This window comes from Ochotona curzoniae, unplaced genomic scaffold, assembly GCF_017591425.1.
Source record: "Ochotona curzoniae isolate NIBS_2020 unplaced genomic scaffold, NIBS_Ocur_1.0 scaffold_4937, whole genome shotgun sequence".
Lineage (NCBI taxonomy): Eukaryota > Metazoa > Chordata > Mammalia > Lagomorpha > Ochotonidae > Ochotona > Ochotona curzoniae.
The window spans coordinates 1334651-1350879 of NW_024467126.1; the positions used below are offsets into that span (position 1 = coordinate 1334651).

At 55.2% G+C, this 16229-nt stretch overlaps 1 protein-coding gene across 1 annotated transcript; it reads right to left on the reverse strand.

Annotated features, from left to right (window-relative positions):
* Positions 1–12209: 12209 nt before the first annotated feature.
* Positions 12210–16229, reverse strand: CDCA5 (cell division cycle associated 5). Its single transcript, XM_040970774.1, has 6 exons — positions 16082–16229; positions 15845–15939; positions 15692–15757; positions 15571–15606; positions 13883–14311; positions 12210–13774 (listed from the first exon to the last, which is right to left on the reverse strand). The coding sequence occupies exons 1-6, from the start codon at positions 16125–16127 to the stop codon at positions 13694–13696; spliced, it is 753 nt and encodes a 250-aa protein (XP_040826708.1). The 5' UTR covers positions 16128–16229; the 3' UTR covers positions 12210–13693.

Sequence of the window (16229 nt, forward strand, 5' to 3'; positions counted from 1 at the left end):
CCCACCACCAGCCTGAGCAGGTGAATAGCCTCGTGTGGCACTCAGCAAACCCCCTGGGACCATCAGCAACGCTGCTGTGGCACCCTGTGAGAATTCAGAGTTCCTTCCCTTGTCTTAGTCAGGTGGCTGGCAAGGAATGTTCTGGATCCTTCCAGGCCTTTGTTGCATGGTGGCTCCAACCCCAGCAGCTTCAGGCCCTCTGTGGCAGCCAGCTTCCTGTACCTGCTCCAGTGGCTCTTCCAGCTCCGGCTGACATCTTAGCAGCCACCACCCCACGGGAGGCCCTGAGCCAGCAGCATCCCCAACCTCCATATCCGGGTTACCACCCCGTGGGAACTGCGTGAGGTAATACATACTAAGGTTTTCAAGCTGTCACACTTTGGAGTCATTTCTTAACAAACGCACAGGACCCAGTATGAGGGCACCGCACAGGACTGGTAGGGCTGGGTGTTGGGCACAAAGGTTATGACGATGCAGAGGGGAGTGCCCAGGGTTAGAGACCTTGCTCCACTTGTGAGGCCCAGCTGCCACCCTCAAGGGAAACTCAGATTGGGTTCTTGGTTTCTGACTTTGGCCTGGCCCCAGCCGCAGCTCCCTCAGGCATCTACAGAGTACACCAGAGGGGAGACGACAGCTGTCTCTCCCTCCTCTCTCTGTGTGTTTCAAATAAAAGGCAAATATAATCTAAAGTTTACAACATGCAGATGCAAGACTGTTGGTGGAAAAAATGGAATTAAAAAGATATTCACTTGGGGCCCAGTGGCGTGGCCTAGTGGCTAAAGTCCTCACCTTGAACGCCCCACTGGGATCCCATATGGGCGCCGGTTCTAATCCCGGGAGCTCCACTTCCCATCCAGCTCCCTGCTTGTGGCCTGGGAAAGCAGTCGAGGATGGTCCAAAGCCTTGGGACCTTGCACCCATGTGGAGACCCGGAAAAGGTTCCTGGATCCTAGCTTCGAATCGGCATAGTATCGGCCCGTTGCGCTCACTTGGGGAGTGAATCATCGGACGGAAGACTTCCTCTCTGTCTCTTCCTCTCTGTATATCTGATTTTCCAATAAATAAGTAAATATTAAAAAAAAAAAAAAAAGATATTCACTTGGACCCAGAGCAGTGGCCTAGCAGCTAAAGTCTTCACCTTAGATAAGCCGGGATCCCATATGGGTGCCAATTCTAATCCCGGCGGCCCTGCTTCCCTTCCAGCTCCCTGCTTGTGGCCTGGAAAAGCAATCGAAGATGCCCTAAAGCCTTGGGACCCTGCACCCAAGTGGGAGACCTGGAAGAGCTCCTGGCTTCTGGCTCCTGGCTTCAGATCGGTACAGTACTGACCGATGCAGTCATTTGGGGAGTGAATCATCGGACAGAAGATCTTTCTCTCTGTCTCTCCTCCTCTCTGTATGTCTGACTGTCCAATAAAAATAAATAAATCTTTAAAAAAAAAAAAAGATATTCACTTGGGTACAATCAGTTCTGAATTCCACTCAGCTTTCTTGTGATGTAAATTTTCCATGAACTTCTGCACAATCAATGCCTGCTATAGTTGGGAAAAACCTCGGCTGTTTATCTCCAGCTGACCCTACTCCCTGAGCTCTGTTTTTAAGATTTTTTTTTTTAATTAAGAAGGCAAATTTACAGAGAGAAGAGACAGAAAGATCTTCTGTCTGCTGGTTCAGTCCCCAAGTGGCTGCAATAGCCAAAACTGAGCCAATCCGAAGCCAGGAGCTTCTTCTGGGTCTCCCGCATGGGTGCAGGGACCCAAGGCTTTGAGTCGTCTTCCTTCCGCTGCTTTCCCAGGCCACAAGCAGGGAACGGGTTGGGAAGTGGAGCAGGCAGGACACAAACTGACGCCTATGTGGGAGGATTTAGGATTTAAATCCACAGGTGAGGATTTAGTCACTGAACCATCACACTGGTCCAGCGGTCTTTGCCGCTTCACTCACACGCTCGCTCAGGTGACTAGGAGGCATCTGGCACTCCTCTCACCCAGCGTGTGGTTCCTGATTTTGCTCCTCTCTCCTCCCCCTGCAGGATCCACTTCAGCGGGGGCAGCAGTGTTGCCTTTGCAGCAGAAGCCTGGCTTAGGATCAGCTTCTCACCCTCCAGATTTCCTTTCAAACAGGTGCAGCAGTCAGGGCCATTAAAGTGGTTTATCCGCTGGGCAGCGCCAGTGAGTCGCTCCTTTGATCCCATCGCTAAGCCTGGGTCTTCCTGTGTTTCCATTTCTGCCATACAACACCGCCTGCCGAGCTCGGCAGAGCAGGGGCGGGCCCTCGGGTTCAGGGTCAAGGGAACTAGTACAGCAGACAGGAAACAGGCGACCTCAAGCTCCCAACAAAACCATTCCCACCAGTTCCCAGAAACCCTGCTTCCCTACCTCCCAGGCTGCCACAGTGGGGATAAGGCCCCAACACGGGGGTTGGAGGGGAAGAAACACTCCAGCCACAGCTGAAGCCCATTCTCCCCCAGCAGAGTCTCCTGTGGAGCTCATCCCAGCTGTGCACCCAAAGGGACACAGAGGCACCGACGGCTCTAGGGCCCTTCCCGTCCCTAGCCTCATACCCCTGCCCTGGATCAAGACTGCAGCCACCGTGGCTCAAACGTCCCTTCTCCAGGCTCTGTCCTCAAGCTCTCACACCACACCACTCTCTCCCCGGTTGGTCCAGTTCCCCTCCCCCCCGACCTTCTTCATTTTTCTCTGTTGTTTCTGTCCCCTTCTGTAGGAGGACATTGTAACCCTAGAAGGTCAGCGAGCACAGGATTACAGTTGATTGGATAATATTTGCATGAGAACAACCAAATGGCCACCTTTTGTATACCTGATTGGATACCATTTGTATAACAGGTGAGTGGACAGTGTGTGTGTGAGAACACTTGGTGGAATATACAAGACAAAAGGAGTTCCAAACAAAAGCAGAGAAACAGTTCATGGGTTTTGTTGCTAAGCTCAATACCTCTTCTCTTAACCAATGTAACCCTCAGTGTATAAAGTCTGATGCCACTAATAAACTTCAGCTTTGACCATCGGTCAAGGTCCACGCGTTGTTATTGTCGGCTCCGTGCAGCAAACCCATCCCTGCGGGACAGCGACACCCTTGTAGGGCTGAAGCCCCATAGCCTAGAGTAGTGTGCCTGACACCCAGGACAAGAGTTTGTGGGGCATAAAGCCCGCCCAGAGGGAGCCACAGTTGTGACACCGTGGCAGGGGCACGCGTGTTCTCTTGAGGTGATCTCCTCAGAGAGGGATTTTCCCAAGGGGCAGAGGGCAGGAAGAGCAGATCCTGGCTGTGGGGCGGGAGCCTGGGAGTGCACAGTGAGGCTGGGCTGCTCGCGTTAGCTGGAGGACGTGGGGGGAAGAGTATATAAGGAGAGGGGAAGGAGCAATAAAGCGAGACTTTGCAGAGACTTCCACCATTGCTGATCTCCTGTCGGTGTTTCATCCCTAGACCCTCTCCCTGTCCACGATACTGGCTCAGCTGAGGTGTGGACATAGCTGTGAGCTCCGTGGCAATGTCCTTGAAGACCTGTCCCTCTGAGAAGAACGTGTGTGAACGACAAGAGCTGACCATGCCTCGTGACCTAGGCAATTCTCATGTGGCACTTATGCCTCTAGGGGACTGCTAGATTGGGTGGGGCTTGGTGCTGGGCCCCTGGCTAGGACACAGTGGGGACACCTGTGGTTTGGAGACACCTGGGGAGGGGGATGTACACAGACTCAGCGAAGCCAGTGGAAACATGCCCTCCCCCATCTGCTTGCCTCCCCAGGTTGGGCTTTAGGAAGAGGTGGCTCCAGGGCCCACGTGGTGGGTCTGTCTGGTGGGCAGTGGTCCCTACATAGCTAACACTGACTCAGCCACTTTCCTGCTGCCCCACCTGTTACCCAGCAACTCCAGAGTCGGATGAATGAGCAAATGAATGGATGAATGGCTGTTTGTGCTACTGAGCTGCTGGTGCAGCTCAGGCAGTACAAAGGTCTGGGACGCCCTCTGCCTGCCCCATTCCTACAAGATTCTGCAAGAGGATTCTTCCTGCAAGAGGATTCTGGCAAGAGGTGGCGGACGCATCAGAGGGGACAGCTCTGCCAGCTCAGCTTGAAGGCAGACACCATAAACTGTTGTGCCGGTTTTTTGAAACCCCCAGATAATCAAGTCTGAAGTCGGTGCTGAGGCAAAAAGGTGGTTTATTCAGGTTAGCCTAGGTAACCCAGCGACCTCCCCCAGCCCAGCATGGCTGGGCGGGGGAGGGGCAGCCGCAGCCAAGGCTGCAAGGATCCACAAGGAGGACAAAAGACGCGCGAGCCAGAAGAGCCAAGGGAGCCCAAGCCCCCCAGTTCTTATACATTTCAGGCTATTAATTATACAGTCATGACTTAGCAGGCTTCTATTGGTGGGTTTGAAACAAGCAACTTTCAAAAAGTACAAATTGATAAGCTATTGGGCTGTGAATCTTATCAAACACCAGGTACCTCCTTCCTGAGGAGTGGTCTGCCTATGTGACCTGCCAGGTGTCCTGCCGGCTGTCACGTAGACTATCAGGCCTGAGGTTCACACAGCCCTCAGCCAAGCCATTAAGGCAGAATCACAAAAGGCAGAAAACGCCTAGGTTCTTCAAAACCATCACCAATCAAGTGCATCTTCAGCTCACACGCCTAGACGCTATCGGCTGGAAACCTGCTGCCTTCTGTCTGGGCCTGGGGAGCCGCCACCAGCCTGGGTTTCCGTCCTCTGGCCAGTGGGCACACAGCACGAGTTCTCTGCCGGGCACTTTCTGAGTTGCTGTAGGGGGCCATGGGGCACACAAACCCCATCAAGCATTTGACCATGCCTAGCTGGTTGTCAGGGTCAAAGCCCTCTACAGAAAACCAATCACGGCATCAGAGATCTCTGCCCAGGACCTGACACAGCCCTTAGTGTAGGGACGTAAGACAGGAATTGCCAAGATGGTGATCTAGTTTGTGATGTTAACGAACCCAGGATCTAGTTGAGCAATGACATGTCAGGCCTTTCATGGCCCTTGGTCCCAAATGGGCTTGATTATAGATAGTCCAGTTTTCCATATTCCTCATTAGATTGGCTTTGTCATATTACTGGAATAGGCAAACAACCAGCAAAGAGGTTGGGGCTGTGGCATAGTGGGTAAAAGTCTCAACCTGTGGCGCTCTCATCTCATATGAGCGCTGGTCTATTTCTTTTAATTTTTATTTTTCTTGCAAAGTCAGGTATACAGAGAGGAGAGACAAAGAGAAAGATCTTCCGTCTGATGAGTCACTCCCCAAGCAGCCACAATGGCCGGTGTTGCACTGGTCTAAAACCAGGAGCCTGAGCCTCTTTCAGGTCTCCCATGCGGGTGCAGGGTCCCAAGGCCTTGGGCCGTCCTCAACTGCTTTCCCAGGCCTAAGGCAAGGAGCTGGATGGGAAGCGGGGCTACGGGGATCAGAACTGACAACCATGTGGGATCCTGGCTCATGCAAGGAAAAGATTTTAGCCTCTAGGCCACCGCTAGGCCCCAGTAAGGGCTGTTTTAACTCCTGGCTGCTCCACTTCCCATCCAGCCCTCTGCTAATGTGCTGGGAAAGCAGCAGAGGATGGTCCAAGTCCTTGGACCTCTCCCACATGGGAAACCCAGAAGCTCCTGACTCCTGAGCTGCCATTTGGAGAGTGAATCAGCGGATGGAAGGGGCTCACAGATGCCCCTCCACGGGCCGAAGCTTGCCTATAGCAGCCTCAGTGCTGCATCTCCCAGCACGACGCTGGGGGCTGGACCCCGGGGCTTCCCACGGCCTCCCTCCTCACCAACAGATTCAGGGTTTCAGCAGTTGAGGAGGTCACTAGACCTCCAGTGGGACGCTGAAGAGGCGGTGTAGATCCGGCATGTCACAGGACAGCAGAGCCCTGGTGGACCAATGACAGACTCACACTGGTACATCTTTTCCTAATAAGGGGCCAGAGCTGCACCTGCTTCTGCATCAGGTGGGTTATAAAAACCTCCTGCATAGTTTGCAAGCCTTTTTGTCCCCAAGGCTCCCACGTTCTCTCTGCCTCTCTGTTGCAGAGAAAAGGCCCAAGAAGGGACTTCCCTTTCCCCCAGCAAAGGCGTCTCTTCAACAGTGGACTGAGGCTTTCCTTTCTCTGGCGGTCAGCCAACCTAACACTCACCACCAGTGGGTTGGGTAAAGGGAACTGGCTTGGGTGAGGGCACTGGAAGGCCATGGCTCTTCCCTGCACCTTTCTGTACTTTGGGGTCAGAGCAGGTGTCTTGATTTTGGGGACTGGATGTGCCCCCGCCCAGCGCTTAGGGAACACCACAGAGAGCCACCCAACAGACATTCATTGGGACTGCGCTTCTGGAAAGTTTATTGCTGGGGCTAGGGAGGGTTGAACGGTCCCAGCTGGTGTCTTGGCCCTGGCCTGGTGTCCAGGTGCGTGTCGGGCAGCAGGACAAGCTGTGCAGCCCTGTGGGAGCTGGGAGGCTGCAGGCTGAGGAGCAGGTGACTCTCCTGGGCTGCCACTGGAGCTGGCTGTTCTGGCGTTTCCGAAGGCATGGCCTCTGGAGTCACCATTCCTTCCTCCTGACTCGCCATCACTTCTGCCTTGATGGAGCTTACTTCTGCCTGGATGGCCTCCGCTCCCACCTTTAGGCTGTTATACAGTGAGGCGGCCTAGAACAGAGGGTGGCAGGACGGAGACTGGGATGTGGAGCCCAGAGGTATTACCGTGGGTCCTTGGAGCCGAGGAGCTGGGCTGGGAAGCAGGGAAGAGGCAGGGCAGGGGCAAGGAGCCGGGGTGGACATCTGGTGCAGGGGTTAGGCCGCTGCTTGGGATCCCTATCCCCTCTGCAAGTGAGTGCTGGGTTTGAGTCCAAGCTCCACTCCCAGTGGCAGCTCCTTGCTAACATACATCCTGCACAGCAGCAGCAGGTGAGGCTCCAGGATGTGGGGGTGCCCACCCACCATGGGGGAGTCCTGAATCCAGCATGCCCAGTCCCAGCTGTGCCAGGTGTTGGGGGTTTGGACCAGTGATTGGGCACTTTGTCCTTTTCAGATGAACTCGTGTCAGCAGAAAGGCAGGGGTCCTGCAGTGAGGGTCTTACCAGGCCTCGCAGCTTCTCCCCTAGGGCCAGGTTGTCCACTTGGGTGGTCTTGAGCGCTTCCCGAAGCCTGGAGTTGGAGAGAGATCCCCCTGAGTCCACACTGGTCTTGGCGACATTGACCCTGGTGAATCTACAGCTCTCTTGGGAACTATCCTCTCTGTGTCCCTTGCGGCAGGATCCCAGACACGGGCCGGTTCCACTAGTCTGTCCATCCTCCCTTCCTCCAGCCCTCTCACCCTCCCTTCCTTCTTTTAGCAGGATAAGGGGCAGCCTGCTTCATTGTACAGGCTGGGCTGGGGTTCTCCAAGGACTCCCTGACAGGGAGTGGGGCCACCCCTAGGGGCTATAGTGACAGTCAGGGCTGTGGCTCAAGAATTCCTTGAGAGCTCAACTGAGCTGTGTAGTTAGCAGGTGCGTGTAGCCCTGGTGGAGAGTGGCTTCTCAGCAGACGCCTGACCTGCCCCATCGCAGGCCTTCCCTGGCATTGCACGGCAGTGCGTCCAGGACGGCACAGCTCCCAGCTCTGACAGGCAGAGAACAGGCCCTTATCCCACAGGCTGCACCAGCCGGCCAGTTCTTGGCAGGGTCCTGATAGGCAGCTACTGGACTGGCGGGCCAGTCAGGCACATGGCCATGCAGGACAAGAGAGCCATGGCAATGCTGGTTCTGGGAGGCAGTAAGGTTGTGCAGGGCAGGGCAGAGAGGGAAGGTAGGGAGAGGAAAGGGAAGGTGGAGGGGGCATGGGGGGCTGGTGGAGGGTAGCGAGAAGAGGAGTCCCCTGCCTGGCCCTGGGCTCACCTCCTACAATCCTCCTGCAAACACCTGCTCTCCCGCGAGGCCTGCTGGCAGCCCAAGTCTCCAGGCTCCAAGAGCCGCTTCTCTTGGATCTCCAAGTCCCTGGGGGATAGGAGCAGGGAGGGTTGGATCAGGGCGTCTCAAGACCCAGCAAGGGGAGGTGTGGGCAGAAGTGGGCACCCTTGTACACAGCCCAGGGCTTAGTCTTGGCCCAGGTTGAAACGTGCCTGGAGTGGGGTGGGAGAAGCAGTACCCGCTGCCCCCCATCACAGACCATGTACATACACGTAGTACACCCCAACCCACACATACATGCTCGCACACAGCGCACATGCCCATCACACACCCATTCACACCCACACTGCCTTACACTTCGGGCTCAGGCGTGTTCAGAAGCGTGAACAGGAATGTGACAGTGGGCTCCACCTCCATGTCCAGGCTCTGCTTGGCTTTGCAAAGTGACTGCAGAGAAGGCGCCACTGTGACTGACATGGCACACGGCTGCTCGCCCAGGGGCCCAGTCCTCCTGGGTCCTCCCGTGTCCTGTGTCCCTGCCATCTCTGCCTCAGCCCATGGAGGAAGGCAGGGGACACAGGTGTGAAGGAGTACCATTCAGGCAGTCTCCAGCTGGGGGATGACCCTGGGTCCCAGGGCAGGATGCGGTGTTGGGGAGGGGGTTCTCGCCGTTTCCCACCCCTCTTCCAGTTCTGTGCTCCCATCACCTGTGCAGTTGGTCTTGTGAGAGCTTGTGCTTCTATAGGCTTCTCAGCTGGCCTGGGAGTTGACTGGCAGTGAGCTCTTCGTCTGCTCCCAGGAGACTGTGGGAGACATAGGTAGGGCTGCAGCCTCGCTCTGCTGACCTGTCCTGCCTGCCTGCTGCCCTTGCCTGCCCAGCTGGGGTGATCTCCAGGCTGTGGAGCCTCTGCTGGTCCCTCTGCCCAGAGAGCCACATCCCCCAGCACAGGCTGCTCAGGAAAATCTGAAACTTACATGAAAACCACACTGAACTGCTTAGTGTCTCTAATGCAAAATCCAGATTTAACTAGTTGGCTTGCATTTTTTCTTCAACCAACCAAAGCCACATGCAAACACAATGTCGTAAACCAGGTTCCAAATGCAAGGTGTGTGTGTGTGTGTGTGTGTACACGCATGTGAGGGGAGGGACAGTGCGGGGCACATGTTTACACGAACTGCCCTTCCATTTCTGGCATAGGAATCATCATCAGTGGACAACTGAGGAGGAAATGAGTGTGCCAATTCAAGTCCTGGCTGCTCTGCTTCCGATCTGGCTCCTTGCTAGTATGCCTGCGAGGGTAGAAGGTGACCCGGGTTACCTGGGCCCCATCACCCCTGCAGACTCACGGCTTTCCTGGCTCCTGGCTGCAGCTGTTCCAGCCTGTTGTGGCCGTTTGAGGACGTGAGGCAACGTGCCAGTTTCCCTGTCACTCTGTGTTCAAGTAAATCAGTAAGCTTTTTTTTTTTTTTCATTTTTTAAAAAAAGATTTACTTATTTTTATTGGTTTATACAGAGAGGAGAGACAGAGAAGAAGATCTTTTGTCTGCTGAGTATTCCCCAAGTGACCACAACAGCCAGAGAAAAGCCTATCCAAAGCCAGGAGCCCGGAACTTCTTCCATGTTTCCCACACATGTGCAGGATCCCAAGGCTTTAGGCCATCCTCGACTGCCTTCTCAGGTCACAAGCAGGGTGCTGGATTAGAACCTATACCCATATGGGATCCCAGCATGTTCAAGGTGAGGACTTTAATCACTAGGTTACCGCACAGGGCCCTTAACAAGCTTTCTAACAGCAGCAGGTGTGGGCCCAGCACGGTAGCCTAGTGACTAAATTCACACCTTGCATCTGCTGGCATCCCATATGGGCACTGTTTCATGTCCCAGCTGCTGTACTTCCCATCTAGCTCCCTGCTTGTGGCCTGGGAAAGCGGTCAAGGACGGCCCAAAGCCTTGGGAATCTGCACTCACAGAGAGACCCAGAAGAAGTTCCTGGCTCCTGGCTTTGGATCAGCTGAGCTCAGGCCATTGTGGCTATTTGGGAAGTGAATCAGCAGACAGAAGATCTTTTTTTCTGTAAATCTGCCCTTCCAGGGACCGGCGGCGTGGCCTAGCACCTAAAGTCCTCGCCTTGAATGCACCAGGATTCCATATGAGCACTGGTTCTAATCCTGGCTGCTCCACTTCCCATCCAGCTCCCTGCTGGTGGCCTGGGAAAGGAATCGAGGATGCCCCAAAGCCTTGGGACCTGCACCTGCATGGGAGACCTGGAGGGAGTTCCTGGCTCCTGGCTTCAGATCGACGCAGCACTGGACGTTGCGGCCACTTGGGGAATGAATCATTGGACGGAAGATCTCCTCCTCTCTGTATATCTGACTTTGTAATAAAAATAAAATAAATCTAAAAAAAAAAAATCTGCCCTTCCAAAAAAAAAGTGATAGTTTAAAAAAGAAACAAGGCAAGGCAGCAGATAGATGTGGGCATTCCCAGCCCGACACTTCCCAGGCTCCAAGAGCAATGCCCTGTTTTCTAACTCATCTAATCCTCCCAGAACTCAACGTTTACTCCTAATCTGTGCTCCCCCACTCTTGTCTGCCACCCCAGGACCATGCAGCTGGCACATGGCTGGAGCCAGAGCTGAGCTGTGCCAGAAGCAGCTCCAGGCTGCAGGCGGTGCTGTTGGATGTTCCTCTAAGAAGGCTTCTCAAGTTCCCTGTCTGCCACTGTCCACATTCCCACACACACCCTCCTCTTCTCTACCTGCCACCTTCCCTGACTGAAATGCTGCAAGTGGGGCCCTGGAGGATGCTCCCCAATGCTACGAAGGGATGTAAAGAACAAGGTTTTATTTATTGTTTATTTTGTTTAAGATTTAAAAATTTTACTTCAAAGTCAAAATCCCATAGAGAGAGAGGAAACAGGAAAGACGGATCTTCCACCTGCTGATTCACTCCCCAGGGGCTCCAACGGCCACAGCTGAACAGATCTGAAGCCTGGAGCCAGGAACCTCTTCCGGTGTTGGGGTCCGTGCAGTGAATATGGGGGAACGGGAAGGTGTGAAGAGTATTGTTCCGTTGCAGGCAGAGCCACAAGGAACTTCCTGCTGTATGGCAGGGCCCGGCGGATGTCTCTACAACCACCTGAATGCATGGACACTGGACCAACCTGCAGAAGGACTCTAATCCATTCAGCCACTGTTTGCTACTGTGGAGTTGGCTTTTTTACTCAATGTGAGCTTGGAGGTTAATGTCAATAATAACGTCTTGCAAAAGGGTCTTCTATTATTCCTACTGCCTTGGCCGTCCCCACTGACCTTATGCTAATCAAGGCATCTATGTTTAGGCTTTCATTCTTTCCTTGATCTTTAGGTTCTCCTTTTCTTTGTGATACAAAATTGAGTTGTAGAATAAGAATTGTAGTAGGAACTTCTATTGTTTTTAGGTGAAACAAATGGCAGAATTATCCTTAGAAACTACCACTCCACCATAAGCCTGAGCCAGTTTGATTGTTTCTGTATAAATAAAGCGGACAGCTTTCCCATTGTCCATTATGATCATGAAATCCTAGTGGTCCTTTTCTTTCCTCTTTACGCCTCACCCACTCACCCTTCTCGAGTTCCGATCTCAGCTGGAGCTGGACTTTGGCATTCCGGGTCTCCCATGTGGGTGCAAGGTCCCAAGGTCTTGGGCCATCCTCTACTGCTTTCCCAGGCCACAAGCAGGGAGCTGGACCAGAAGCAGAACAGCCAGGATTTGAACCAATGCCTAGACGTGATGTCATCACTGCAGGCAGAGGGTTAGTTACTATGCCACAGCACTGGCACTGGGTCCCCACTTTATAGATAGTGAAGCACAGAGATGCAAAGACTTGTCAGGAGCCACACAGCAATGGCAACATCAAGCCCTGTGACCCTCTGGTTCTCCCTGTACTTATTGGGCGTGTTGGGGGAGGGAGGAAGGCAGACTTTGGTCAGGTATAAGGCTTGTAGTGGTAGGCTTGGCGTCCCAGGACCTGCAGCCAATCAGCAGCAGGTACCCTGGAGGACTGGGCACCTGCCACGGCCTGCAGAGCCCTGCTAGGATGTCTGGGCCCTTTGTACTACTCAGGGGTCTGGCCTGCAATCAATGGAAAACGACAATGGCTATTAGAATAGAAAACTTTATTAGAACTCAGGGAGTTGCACAATTTGCGGGACAGATTCTGCAGGGCAGGAGTGTAAGACCCATATGGCTGAAATCATGGCAAAGCCCCTTTTCAGGCACGAATGAGCAGCCTCCATGCAGGACAAGGAGGCCTCACCACTGCTGCTGGACCCAGGGTGCCTGGGCCCATGGCAGGGAGCTGTGACCTGCAGCCAAGCCACCAGCCACTTGGTGGAGACCAATAGCCCCAGGGAGCCTGACCCCGTAGGCGGCACAAGTCAGATGTTGAGTCTTTGTGGTGGGAGACATAAAGTCGCCTTAGATCTTTAGGGACTCCGCAGATTCTGGTATTTTCTCTCCTTCAGGGACAGCAGGGAGACACGACTTGCCTGGAGGCCTTCACTGCCAGGAGCCCTGGACAGTAGCTAGGGTAGGGGCTTCCCACAGGACTCTGGAGGGTGGTTCAGCCAACAGCCCTCATGCTCTGGTTCCACCTTTGACCCAATCATTAAATTGTCAGTCCGTTGAAGATTCTAGAACACAAGCCTGGTCCCTCCTCTCACACCACACAGAGTAGCTCAGGGAGAGGAACGAGCAGCCTCTGGACTCCTCCAGGAGTTGGGTCCTGCCAGCTGGCCAGAGGGCTCGGCAGGGGTGGCCCAGCTCATGGCCGCATGCACTTCCCTGGCAAGGGGTTGGTGCTCAGGGACGACAGAGCGTGGTGTGGTGGGCAGAGGGCCAGGACCCCCAGCTTGCCCAAGTATCTAATTAGTGCCTCTCACCCCAGGCCTGCACAACTCCGTCTGGGCACCTAACCCTGTGTCCACCCTTTGCAGCCTACAGTGCTCCCTGCCCCCTGCGAATAGCTCCTACAAACCTGTAAACATCAGAAGGCACCACAGTCTATGGCACAGGGGGGCACAAGGGGCCACTGTGGGTGGGCAAGTACAAGGACACACCTGTTTGTAGCTTTGAGTAAGATGGGGACAGGGAGACACCCCTTACCAGGTTTCTGCCAGGCCCCTGCCTCTCGGGCATTGTCACCCGCTCTCCAGCCCCACTATTTCCCAGAACCCCCTGTGGCAAATGACTGAGGAGACTACGCAGTGGCTCTTGTAAGCAAACAGGTGTGAATCAAGAGGCATCCCATCTCTCTAGCAGTATGTCAGGCCCCAGCAGTCCTGGTGCGGGACATTTCCAAGCAGCCAGCTTCCCTTCGACATGGCATCATCACACATCTCACCAGCAGGACACAGAAGTTTATTTTTTGGCAGCTGATGGAAGCTGTCCTCTTCCAAACTTCCAGTTCCACTGCAGGCTGGACACCCAGCTTCTTAAGGGCAGAGCTGCCCTTGACCATCAGTTTTCTGGGGACCATCTACAGGGTCTCAAGGAACTGCCCCAAATCTAGAGCCTTGACACAGGAAGGCTGTGGCTGCCATCTACCCAAGACCCCTAAGGAGGGGTACCCTGCTTCTGTCAGGGCGGCCAGAAGCACCTGCTCACGCCAACGCTCTGGGGAGGCAGGAAGAGGAGGATGATGGGACAGCACCCCAGTGAGTAGCTAGGCCAGGCGCCCCGGCGTCTTCCACACAGCGAGGAGGGGCTTATGTACAAGGAGCGTGGAGAGGCCAGCCGCAGGCACGCCCACTTTGTCTCATTCAACCACGAGGTCAAACCGCTCAGCAGCCTCAAATTCGGCATTCATAACCGCGGCCCACTCATCCAGCTCCGATTTCTGGGAGAGAAACGGGGTGCAGATTGGGATATGTGATCGGGGAGGGAATGCGTCCTGCCCCAGGGGTGCTGCCTTTCTCCCTGCTGTCGTGGCCAGCCTCTCACTTACCAGGATCTGTGGCACCTTCTTTTTCTTCCGCTTCTCCTTGGGGACCAGAGGGGAGATGCCAGGCAGAGCCATATCCAGGGCCCAAGGCTTGGCGGGCTCCCCGGAGACCTCGGTTGACTTTGCAGCAACCACAGGTGAGACTCTGGGCAAGTCGTCTGCCCCGCTGAAGCCTAAGGGGGCCCGGTGGCCCGGGGTGGAGGTGGTAAGAGCGCCCAGGCCCTCCAGGCGGCTGTAGGACCGCCGGACCTTCTGAGACATCTCCAAGTCCCTGGCATCCAGCTCCCCTTCCCTGGAGGTAGACTTGGCACTCAGTGGGCCCAGCACCGGTGTGGTGGTCGGCGTGGTGGGGACGCTGCACGACTTGAAGAGGTCCTCCCTGGCGGGCTCCCTCTGTGGGGGGTTGTTTTCTTTCTCCAAGAGAAAAGCAATCTGCACCCAGACAGGAGAGAGAGCACCTGCCTGTTACTTGCCTGAATCAGCTACTTCCCGGAAGGCTGGAGAACATTCCAGAAGGACAGAGAAGCGGGGAGGGCCATGGGACAAATGAGTTCTAACAGGACAGGAGCGGGCAGGCCTGTGGCCAGGAACTGACTGTCCCTTCTCAGAGGCCTGGGTCTGACAGCTGGGACCTGGATGCCAGCTTGCTGCCCGTGCAGGCCCTGAGAGGCTGTGGGGTGATGGATAACGAGGCCCCTGACATCTATGCAGGAGACCTGGCTCCCCACTTCGGTCCAGCTCAGGCCCGGTGTACACATCTGAGGAATGAACCAGAGAGCACAATTCTGTCTCTCAAACAATAAATAAAAATAAAATGGAAACAACAAAAATCTCAGAGGGCCGGATGGGAAGTGAATAGCCCGGACTAGAACTTGAGCCCACGGGGGTCGCCAAGCTCACAGCCAGTGGCTTTACCTACTCTGCCACCACGTCAGTCCCCCTTAGAGGGACCTCCCTTACACACTCTGGCTTCTCCCCGTCATGGCCTTGCTTCAACCTTGAGCAGAGCACGGATGCTCCTTCCCAAGTCCTTCAATTTTTCTCTATTCCCTAGATCTCTGACACCTGCCCCAAAGCACCCTTCTTGTCTTTAAGCACCCAGTGTAACCGCTCCAATTGGGAGCCACCCCCTGAGGCACGCAGTGGGGCTCAGGTACCATGACAGCATCTAGAAGTTTTCTACTGAGTCTGGCCCCACTTCCAACGCCACCTTCCTGCCAAAGCACTTGTGCCCCTGCCACCCAAGTGGGGGACCCAGGTCAGTCTTGCGCCAACCCTGGCTGCCTTTCTGATAAACACAGACAGAAACAAAAGCACATTAGGCCATAATCACTTCTCCTTAGCTCCCCCGCCCAGTCCCGCTCCCTTGCATCTTATTTTCTATCCCGGGACAGCCTCAACAATGGTATCTCCTACAACTGTAAAAAACAGAGAGCATGCCCAGCTCACAGGGCCGAGATAAAAGCATGGCTGGGACACGGCTCCGCTTCGTCAAGGACCCTCTAAAGAAAATGGCAGAAACACACAGTGTGTGGGGAGGGGGGTCCTGGGGGTGCGAGGTATACAGGGGGCAGTCACACAGAACCACGCATCCCGGTGAACAAAGACCAGCTTCAGGGAACAGGTGCACCCTGCCCCGGCGACACGACCACCCGGACCCCGACTCGCTAGGCAGGGACCCACTCACTCACCCGTGGGCTCCGGCGAGGCGAGTGGACAGCTGGCATCTGTAGGGGCAACACCACACGGTCACCAGCCGACCTCCGGCTGCGGCCCCCCACCTGCTCCTCTTCCTCCCTCGTCGCCCCTCACCTCCACCGCGTGAGCCACGATCTTCTTCAACACGATAGGTTTTCGGGTGGAAGCTCCATGAGGCGCCTGGGGAACAGGGCTGACCGTGAGCACCCGCTTCTGCTCCAGGGGACCTCGAGGACTCGGGACAGGGGGACAGGAGGGCTCGCCCACCTTCCGCCAGATCTCGGGGAGGAAACTCGCGGGCTCGGAATCCGATTTCCGCGGGGACCTCTGCAGGCTTTTGTGAAGAGACGGGGCCTGGGCCCCTGGGGAAGAAAGAACAACAAAAAAGTCAGGAGGTGGAGACGGACTCTGGGCCCGAACAGGATCTGCAGGCAGCTCAAAGATGAACACCCGACCCCCAAAACAAGGCCCTCCGGGGGTGCGTCCAGCGCGCCCTCCGCTCACCGGAGCGCCGAGCGGCCCCTCCGAACCGCGTCCGCCTCTCAGACATCACTCGTTTCGCTCACGATGCTCCACAACCGCGGCCAGCTCCCGGGATCGAGCCTACCGGTAGGCAGACTGCCGGGACGCGCAGAAAAATTCCGAATTACCC

Excerpts from the sequence above, each read along its gene's own strand:
- CDCA5 (XM_040970774.1), bottom strand. The coding sequence starts at position 16,127 with ATGTCTGAGAGGCGGACGCGGTTCGGAGGGGCCGCTCGGCGCTCCG. Across the intron at positions 15,758-15,844 it reads TCCCCGAGATCTGGCGGAAG|GCGCCTCATGGAGCTTCCAC; the intron begins GTGGGCGAGCCC and ends CCTGTTCCCCAG. Across the intron at positions 14,312-15,570 it reads CGCCTCGCCGGAGCCCACGG|ATTGCTTTTCTCTTGGAGAA; the intron begins GTGAGTGAGTGG and ends GTCTGGGTGCAG.